This window comes from Erpetoichthys calabaricus, chromosome 17, assembly GCF_900747795.2.
Source record: "Erpetoichthys calabaricus chromosome 17, fErpCal1.3, whole genome shotgun sequence".
Lineage (NCBI taxonomy): Eukaryota > Metazoa > Chordata > Cladistia > Polypteriformes > Polypteridae > Erpetoichthys > Erpetoichthys calabaricus.
In genome coordinates, this window is record NC_041410.2 from 99360127 (window position 1) to 99370110 (window position 9984).

At 51.1% G+C, this 9984-nt stretch overlaps 1 protein-coding gene across 1 annotated transcript; it reads right to left on the minus strand.

Moving 5' to 3' along the window:
* Nucleotides 1-1154: 1154 nt before the first annotated feature.
* Nucleotides 1155-9760, minus strand: LOC114667569 (protein crumbs homolog 3-like). Its single transcript, XM_028822923.2, has 4 exons — nucleotides 9645-9760; nucleotides 5139-5359; nucleotides 3851-3912; nucleotides 1155-2850 (listed from the first exon to the last, which is right to left on the minus strand). The coding sequence occupies exons 2-4, from the start codon at nucleotides 5287-5289 to the stop codon at nucleotides 2647-2649; spliced, it is 417 nt and encodes a 138-aa protein (XP_028678756.1). The 5' UTR covers nucleotides 5290-5359; nucleotides 9645-9760; the 3' UTR covers nucleotides 1155-2646.
* Nucleotides 9761-9984: the final 224 nt, after the last annotated feature.

The following is a 9984-nucleotide window of genomic DNA, read 5'->3' on the forward strand; positions in this document are numbered from 1 at the left end:
CACCATCATTTCCTGCTAAAGAGAAAAGTGCCACCTGAGACCACCAAAAACACAGATCAACAACAGTGGGCACAGAGCCCACACCACCCCACAATGGAGATCATGACGGTGACACAAGTCTGCTGCTCCTGGAGACATCAAGAGCCTCATTGGACATGCTGGGACTTTGAAGGAAACATCAAAGACCTTAACGTGGACCTGAGTGACCCAGCGAGGGGCTCAACCCTGACGGGGGTCTTTACAGATGGAGGACCACACAGATATAAAAACACCACTGACGTTTGGCCAAACCCACCTGGAGAAACTAAAGCTAAAATGGAGCTCATTGGGCAAGCAGACCAGCGAGAAACTACAACTTATAGGGAAGAGAAGAGCAAAACTCCTACAGCCTGGTGGGGGGTCCAGAGAGGCAGGGGGCTTGGAGTACATCAAGGGTATCAGAACATCCAAGGATGAGCAGGGCATTGTAGGAGCAGACAGGGCTACCCAGAGCCGGGCACCAAAGATCAGGACAAGGACCAAACCCCAAAGGTAAGTCTTGGGGGGCGACTATCAAACATGTGGGAGATCCTGTGGGCTTTGAGGTTGTGTGGCAGGCAGTGGCACAGGGAACTTTACAGCTAGAGAGAGAAGAAGGAACTCCGCTCAATATGAGAAGTCTGCATGGAGATGTCATGGAGTCCACCAAGAGACTCGGGCAGAAAAAGAAACCAAGAGGACACAAGACCCAAAGCCAACAGCCAAACCCACCATGAGCCCCCTCAAGACGTGAGAGCTGAAACATGCTGTGCACACAAGATGGCCACCGTCTGTGAGGAACAGAGACTCGCATCTCTAGAAACGTGCTGGCTGTGAAGAGCGTATGCAGAGTGTGGTACCTGCCAGGTGGGGGGCTCACTAAGTACTAACACAGGGGCACAAGTCCTAAATACCTTTGAATTTCATACGATTCACCTCAAAATGTGTCATTTCCTCAGGGTGCCCAGACTTTTGCACACACGGGTTACGAGCAGGACCCCCCATCCCACCCCACAAATAACAGCCTTAAACTGTGGTGCCCTCTGCTGGCCACTCCAGGTAAAGCTCGACATTAAAAACTCAAGGCGGCGCCCCTTGAAGGTGGACATCATGGCACGGGACACAAAGCCACCGAGTCATTCAGTTCAAGTTTATTGTCACAATTAAAAGCAGAAGCAGACGGCAGGTAACAAACACTTTGGCTTCGTTCACAAATACAAACGGAGGGGATCGAGTGTCATGGAATTCTCTCTGCTCTCTCATACTCTTCACAGCAATTTAACACCAACGAGGACACAACCGGAGGCAAAGTGACCCCCCCCTTTGATGTAGCGCCTTGCCATACTGTCACAAGACAACAACAAGGGGACGTCCTTGAAAGCACGGGGGACACACTGGACTCCCACATGACATTCAAGTGTGCCACATCCCGATTCAGTGGACACCTAGACAAGACAAATGTGACAGATGTGAAGACAGGTAGTCAACGGCTCAGGGGTGAACACAGGGGCCCACAAGACCACCACAATACATTTTTAAAACCCAGTCACGAGCCAAGACCACAGGTGAAATTTTAAAAAGTGAAAACTAACCCAGAAAGTTAAGGGAGGTGTGTGCCCAGGTGAGACAAAAGATGCCACTTGTGAACAGTGAAAGTGCCACCTGCTGAGCCTCCAGAAGAGCTGGCGTGGGTGGAGATTAAAAGTGGGTGGGGCAAGTGAAGCACCGCCCAGGAGCCATACAGAGCTCAAAAAGGCGGGGCAGAAGCTGCGGAAGACCCTAAGAGTGGCACACAGCGCTGCAGAACATCATGGGAGTCCAGGTGAAGCTCAGTCTGACAGACAGACAGACAGCGGGTCAGACAGGCAGGTAAGCCGCCCGCCTCAGTCTTTTGACAGCCGAGAAGCCCAAATCGCTCCAATAGCAGTAGACGTGGATAGAGAATGGGCTGCCGCTTCTCCTCCTTTGCTGTTTGAGTTTTGCAGTCCAGCTGTCCAGTCTGCTCAGGTCACTCCACAAGCTGCCCAGTTACAGGCAGTGAACAGCAGGGGGCACCGCACACCCACTTTTACAAAGGCATAAGAGCCCCCTAGTGGCAGCCCGCGATTAATGGTGGCAACGCAGTCAATACTGTAAAATGCTGGCCTGTCACCATATGGCCACCAGCCGCATGCCATGAAGAACATGCAGACCCCCCCAATGACAAACTACAACTAACTGATCAGGGCAGCCTTTTACACTTGAAAATTAAGAAAAAATATTAAAAATGTGGAATTTATTAAAAACCTTGATTTAAAGAGGTGCAAGTCTTACATCTGTGTGTGGCGCAGGCTCAGGCCGAACAATTCTTAAAAAAGGCAACTGCAGTTCCGAGTGGTCACACGCCACTCCAGAGGGGCCATCGTAAAAATGAAAGCCCGCAATCCAATGGGTAAAAGCAGAGCTTCTCTGCCTGCCATCCACATGGTGCCAGCGGTGGGATTCCTCCTTCCTACACCCTGGACATTGGAACCAAAGCACCACCCCACCGACTGACGGGAAGCACGTCATCAGCTTGGCCTCCGGGTGGCGTCTCTCGCAGTCACTTAGAGTGGCAGTGCCACCGCAGGTGTCCCACTACTCAAGTCCCTAAATGAGGCGCTCCTCCGGTGGCAGTTTCAAGTTGCTTGGCGGCTGTTTTTGCGTCCCCTCCGTCTCCTCCTCTCTGGGCCGATACGTTCCCTCGAGCCGTCGTTTGTCACGCACTTTAAAGAAGACGATCAAAAAGATGACCAAAATTAGCAGGCAGCCACCAATCACACTGGGGGCAACAATGGCAGCGATATTGACGGGCTGGGAACAAACAAGAGAGAAAGACAATGAAATGAATGAACTTGAACCCGAGTCCTCGCATTTTCAACATGCTGGCACCTCTCACCAACACAGACTAAAATCTCCCAGAATGCACATTTACATAAGAGAAGGATGGATTAGTTGGGGACCGTGTGTGTCAGCGGTGGGATTTCAGTTCCTTTGTGTCTCGATTCTGTCAATTCACAATTCCCAAATAGGGTGACAAACCTTGTGACCACAGGTCTGCTTTAAAACAGCGAAGGCCTCAGCACTACCAGGCAGCAGGGCCCAAACACAAGGGGCAGGCTTAGGGCCTGCATGGGCCCCCAAAAAAAGGCAAAGGGCACATTCAAAATGGAAGTGAGCCAGAGTTAGCCCTTAGTCACTAGAGGGGACTCTCACAGGTAAACTTGGAGGTCCTAAAGGAGGGCAGGCCATAAGATGACTTGGGGTCAAATGTGGTCATCCAAGAGAGAACATAACTTGAAACTCCCAGCTGACCAGTGCTCCACACATGACCAATGACCCAGTAGGACCACCATAATGAACGGACATCCCATTTACATTTGTACTTCTGACCTGCCTTAGGATGCCTTGAGAGACAAGTGTCACCTGGCAGCCAGGACCTCACCTTGCAGGATGGGGTGGAGTCAGATGTCAGAGCCCTGCCATATAAGGTATGTGTGATGTCAGACATGTATGGTCGACGCCCTTTCACTTTACTGGCTTATTTCATACACGAAGGCTATTGGTTATTGATGGATGTCGCCACCTACTGGACTAGAAAGCATGGCAATGTTTCGTTATATAGGAAGGGTGTGCCATCCGACTCCGCCCACATCCCCACATGTCGCAGTGCGGACCACAATTCTCTGGTCCAATCCAAGTCTGCTAAAGCAGAACACCAAATCTCAATACCTGGCATGTTCTGCGGTGATCATATAAAGGCGCTATATAATGCTCACCAAGAGTCCCACCAGACACAAGCTGACCAACTTACCGCAACTGTGCTGCTACTTGTCTGGTTGGTGGTCGTTGCAGTTGATGGGGTTGACGTTGTGCCTATAAAATAAATAAATAAATAAATAGATCCATCCATCCAAGGATTTGAAGTCTGGATGGAGAGCAGGTGGACTACAAGACAGCAAGCCTGTGAGATCACAACCCATCAGATGGTCCCAGAATATCGAGAGAAGTGCGCTGGACAACTTGGAGAGGCAGTCCTCATTTTGCACCCAATATAGCGCCCCCTAGTGGAGCTGGTGGACACCACCAAGGTCATCACATATGTGGAAGACATCCAGTGCTTCAGGTCAGCCCAGCCATGAACAACACTGCCCCCCACAGGCAAGCATGAGCCTGGGCTGTACACACTCCCTCATACACCACGCTGCAGCAGGATGGGGTGGTCATCATGGGTCAGCGGTGTCCATTTGACCACTGTCCACCAGAGACAGCAGACCAAAGCTCAGCACTATACAATTCACTTGGATGTCACGGCGGCAGTTCAGTCACACAATCAATAATTAGGGAGCCAGCAGGGGGAGTCCAAGAGCTCAGCCCACAGGCCAAAGTGGAGGCTGAGTGGACAAGACCACCTGACTAGTCCACGTGCAAAGGTTTGGCTGCCAGCAACAAGATGACCTTCATAACCAAAAGTTCAAGAATAAGCGGACACAGCTAAAACAGCAATGTTGCCACCACTGATGGGCATTATTAAAGGCACTATATAAACTGAAGACTGACTCTCAGGTTCAGGGGATTGAAGTATCTGGTGGGATGCAAAGTTAAAAATGCATATCAAAATAGCCTATGGTGTAAAGGGGGCAGCATCCTACTGGCAACTCATCAGGAGGCTCCACTGGGCCTGTGCCCACGTGATGATGCCATCTGCATAAGGAACTTTGGACTGGGCAACACATTACAGGTGAGTGGTGGGACACATCTGGACTGCTGCCCATCATTAAAGACCCCACCTGCATAAAATTAATTTCTTGAAGTGCGTTGGGGTGATGAAAGGCACTATATAGTAATGAATATGTAATGAGGTGCGCACTACCCATAAAGCACCTTAAAGTGATGGTGACTAAGAAAACAAATTGATCTTTAAATAATTCTATTGTGTGGGTGAAGTGCATCATGAAAGGCGCTATATAAGACAATGATTTCAAATAAACTCAAGTCCTCAACCAAAACCTCCATCTATGATCAGAGCCAGCCTGCCATGTGAGCAGTGCCAGTCCAACCCACAGGGTAAACGTGTCCCCCCCCCAAAAGGTACAACTCACTCTGAGCTTCTCCAAGGCCCAGCAGCGCCGTCCCGCACAGCAGCATCCACAGCAGCATTCTCTCCGTCCTTTGAGGAGTTTTTGGGTTTTGCCAGGTGAAAATCGGAAGCTCCCAGAAGGTCACAGGTGCCCAGCCGCACTCTGTCATCATCTTCACGTGCTGCCCTCAGATGCCCAGAATCCAGCCAGCATGGCAGACGCAAGCTTCCCCTGTAAACTGCCTATAAAGAAGGTGACAAAGATGTCAAGGCAGTAGGCAGGCACACAAAGACCTGCCTGGCACTCATGCGTCTACAGACGGGCAGCGGTGGCGTGCGCAGTGCAAGTCAGCAGTGCTTAACTAGCAGTTACACTTTGCCCCCCAGGGCCCGTGGGAAAAGAAAACAGTGGCTGACAAGTTAAATGCTGAGTGTGCACCTCGGGAAGGAGGAGGAGGAGGAGAAGTGTGATACCCTGCCAGGCATGAGGGCACGGCTGTGGGGGCAGGGTGCTCAGTGAGGTGGCCGAGCTCTACAAGCACAAACACCACCCCTGTGCTGCCCTTAAGGTTACGTTGGTGACCCACAGGCATCATGGGATTGGGACCTCAGTCTGCCCATGTGCCAACCTCACAGCAGAACAACTGATAAGCGCCAAGGAGTGGCACCTATGGGCAGGGTGCTCCTACAGAGAACCTGAGAGAACACCTGGATCAGACCAAGTGACAGCCGGGGACCCACATTTGAGGGCTTAACACCAAGCATGAAAGGCACTATATAAAGTACAAATGGGACAAGAGTGACAGAGATCAGTGCCTCACTGGGAGGGTCTCTGAGGCACAACAAGGATGAGCAGACGATCAGGAGGAGCACAGAGCAGAGACATGGCTGTATGTGCCCGCCCACATCGCCTCAAAGCTGCCAAATAGGGGAGGGGGTCAACACAGGGTACACCCTACAAGGCGATCAGACCAGCGGTGTGCCCAGCCCTGGACAGCTTTCAGCAGAGCCAAGGATTGCACCACCGAGGACTGCACACTCACACAAGCAGGAACACAAACAGCTGAAGTGCTGCAGCCACGGCGCCACATCCGCCCCTCAGACGTCACGGGACAAGTGATGGCAGGCAGGCAGGCAGGTAAACACTTCAGGTCAGACAGGCCCCGCCGCCGAGCGCCAACACCCCTCCTGAGGAACCGAGCGACATCCACAACATTGAAGCGGGAGAGCAGGAAGAGCAGAGAATTCCCATGAAGTCGGGCGGCATTTGGCGAAACGTGATGGCACAAGTCAGAGGGCCACAAACCATAGCTTGCGTTTGTTACTCAAAGAAAAAAATCCGTGTGCAGTGACAGGCGCTATATAAACCGTGGGTGATGGTGCTCACTTTGAAGGCCATTATGTAAAAGAGATGAAATGGTGCCCACTGTGAAGGGCAAGTTGATGGCACACACATCAAAAGGCTGGGTGTAAAACAGAGCGTGACGGGCACCTCACAGCAATGAAAGGAGGCTACCTGAAAAGATGACCCACATGAAAGACATGGGCATCTACTAGGCAAGGCACTATATAATAATAAAAAAAAAATTACATTTATGATTGTGTCAATGGCAAAAAACTCCACCGGAAACGAGACTGACTGGCACCTCATGATCACAATAGTGAAAGGCGCTATATAACAATGACGGATGCTTTTCTAATGGCGCTCTCTGGGCCGATGCTATAGAAGTTAAAGACCGGCTGGCACCTCAGAGCAAAACAATGTCAGGTAACTTCAAACGGGGTTCAGTGAAAGGCACTATATAAAAGAATGACATCTTCTGAAGGGGCTCAGTCTGAATATCTCTACACTGACTGGCACCTGCTAAAGGTCCCATACAGGTGGGCTGCTCTCGTAGGTAGAAGCAGCAATGACAGCTCTAAGCCAGGGAGCCACCCGGGTGGCGTGAACCGGGCTCCTCGGATGCCTGGTTAGATTTTGCTGTCACTTCCAAAGCTATGGACCTGATCAACAAAAAAAGAGATACTATGGTACAAAGAGCGCCCCCTGGGGACCATTGTAGGCAGTTGGTCTGCCGAGAGCCCTGAATAAACACTTTGTGCTCCTTATCTTTATCAATTTATGCTCCTTCATCACTAAGCCAGCTCAGCTAACAATGGCCACCTGTGTTCTCGACCGGCAGGTTGTCCACCTTGATCCCCTCCGCCCACCGACACGGCTGGCAAGTCTTGAAACACAAGACAGCAGCAACATGAGAAAGCTGCCCGGGAATTTGGGATGAGTCCACCAAATGCAGAGAGGCAACTGGTTTTAAAATGCAGCCCACTGGTTTGGGGCATCTGATGTTTTCACTTGGGGGGCTCAGTGTCCTTGATGCCTCAAACAGAACTGAAGAAGATGAGCTCAGTACAGAACTCTTAATAAAAGACACTAGAAATCAATTAGATTAATTTTATAGTCCACTGACCATCTACCGTGGGTTGTGAGGAGGTGGTGCCCATCATGGCAGCACAGGGCAGACAGTCCACAACATGGGCCCATTAACAGACACCAATGAACCAAAGGTCCACGTTTATGGGGTCCACAAAACAACCCAGGAAAATAGTGCCAGCCCCACCCAGGCAGTGCTTTGAACCTGGGACAATGGAACTGTAAGGCAGCGGCACCCACAGTGGCACCGTGACGTCCAACATCGCCATCTGGAAGCTCGTCCTGTCCTTCAGTTACCCAGAAAAGCCTCAAGCAGGATTTCAAAAATCGATGAATCGGCTGGCAGAGAGAAGGGCAAGATGGGCCAGAAATGGCAGTGAAGGAGACATGTAAAAATAAACACATAAAAGTCAGGGAGGAAGAGCGAGATGAAAGGCGCTATATAAAAGAGTGGAGTAAGAAAGGCGCCATAAAAATGGAATGAGACCGATGTGAAACTCCGTGAATATGGGAGAGGAATAAAATGACAAAGAGAAACAAATTAATGATGTGACATAAAAAGGATTCAAAAGTGACAACATGACATGAAAGGCACTCTAAGGAATTTGTAGACATGATGGATGAAGACCAAAATACAGTGACAGTTACTGCCTGCCAACAGCAATGAAAGGCACTATATAACACATTAGGCAGATGGATGGCATCACACAACCTCAACTTTAAAAGTCGCTCAATAAAAAAGCACTGTGGGCAGCCCGCTCAAGATGGTCGACCTGCTAGACTGGGGGTCCAGCTCTCCTGTGGTGCCCAATGCCTAGCTATTTTCTGTGCCTCTCTCCACTCTGGTGGGATCCCAGTTCTTTATAGCACCAGACTGTCTAAACCCCCCATGAGGGGGCGATGCCATCTCAAGTCTCAATCACCACACCTTCCATTCCCGGAGTTTGGACCTGCAGTGTCCCCTTAGTCATCCTGGGACTTCTGTCACCTGTCTGGTGACCACTGAAGTGCAGAGACTGGTGGATAGACACACACCACCCATTCAGGGGATTTCTGACTTGGCAGATGGAGGTATAAAGGCACAGACCAGCAGTAACCGAAAGGCGCTATATAACTTTCATGAGCTCAGGCTGGACCTGGCTGATACACAATCCATGATACGGTCAACTGACTGGCACATTTGCCACTTGTTATTGTGGCCATCCGAAGTCTTCTGCTCCTCGGGATTTTGAACACTTCAGTTTTTCTTTCTTAGAACAAAAATAAAATTTACTCAATTTAGAGTCTGATTATTATTCAAATATGGAAATTACTTTTTGTTGTTTAAGGGGTATTCATGGGCGATCTGGACAGGCCCACCAGAACTGACGTGTACCTTGGCTCACCTGCCCCCCCCCCCCCCCCCCCCCCCCCGTCTCCAATATCCGGGGCTGGGCACACGGGACCAGCAGGAAGCGGTTCCATATGGTGCCCACCCGGCCAGCAGTTCGGCTATCCAATATCTGAGCCCACCTTTCACGGGAGCCCCTGCCTAACCCCGTGATGTCCAAAAATAAATTCTAAACGGGCCGCGTGGCCCCCACCGATAACATTCACCGCATCTCACCAGCTTAGAGTCACCAAGTAGCCTGAAGTGCACGACTACCGGACACGAGAGGAGGTAACCCACCAGAACACGAGGACGGACAAGTAAACTCCCGGTGGGCCGGGGCTCGGACAGGCAAAAAAAAAAAAAAAAAAAAACCCGTCGTGCGCGACCGAAAAGATAAGGAAAGAAATGACGTCAGGAGCCGCGCCGCGCTGCCTTCGGGACGCACCTGTAACTGCAGCTCGTAAGCTCCGGCTGTTTGTGAAGCCTACAGGGACCCCCTCTTTGAAAACGACCCGCTGAACCCAAAACGACAATCCACCTTTTAATATGGAGGGAGCGGCGGGGGTGAAGCTTAGGACGCGTCGTTTTACTTTCGTCTTTACCTGCCAGCAAGGAACCGGCAAACCACCACAAAAGTTAGCGCGCGCGCGCCGAAGCCCTCGAATGTGGAGTTCCAAGTTCGGACGACCACCCCAAACCTGACCGACCCCCCCGGACTTACTTACCTCCGAGCTGTTGATTCCAGCGCGGCCGCCCAGGCTACTGCCGCTCGCGTCACGTGACCGCCCGCTTCACATTACCGCACCTGATCCGGTAGGCACGCCCCACCTCGGCTGCCCACGTGACCCTGGGAGCGCACGCATCCCTGAATTATTCATTAACTCGCCGCCTGGTTTCGGTTCCGGTGGGGGGTGACTGGGGGGTCTCGACTTTGCTGGCAGCGGTCCTGTTAGTGTAGTCGAATGGACGTTGTCCTTCCATTTCGGTGAAGTGAGGAATTCTTCACTTCTGTATGTCCGAACAGTGGCCATGGGACACTAAGTTTCAAGGAGTGGATTTACTCAC

Coding starts and splice junctions, on each gene's coding strand:
- LOC114667569 (XM_028822923.2), bottom strand. CDS start 5,289: ATGATGACAGAGTGCGGCTGGGCACCTGTGACCTTCTGGGAGCTTCCG. Junction 3,913..5,138: donor GGGCCTTGGAGAAGCTCAGA/GTGAGTTGTACC, acceptor TTTATTTTATAG/GCACAACGTCAACCCCATCA. Junction 2,851..3,850: donor CAAGTAGCAGCACAGTTGCG/GTAAGTTGGTCA, acceptor GTTTGTTCCCAG/CCCGTCAATATCGCTGCCAT.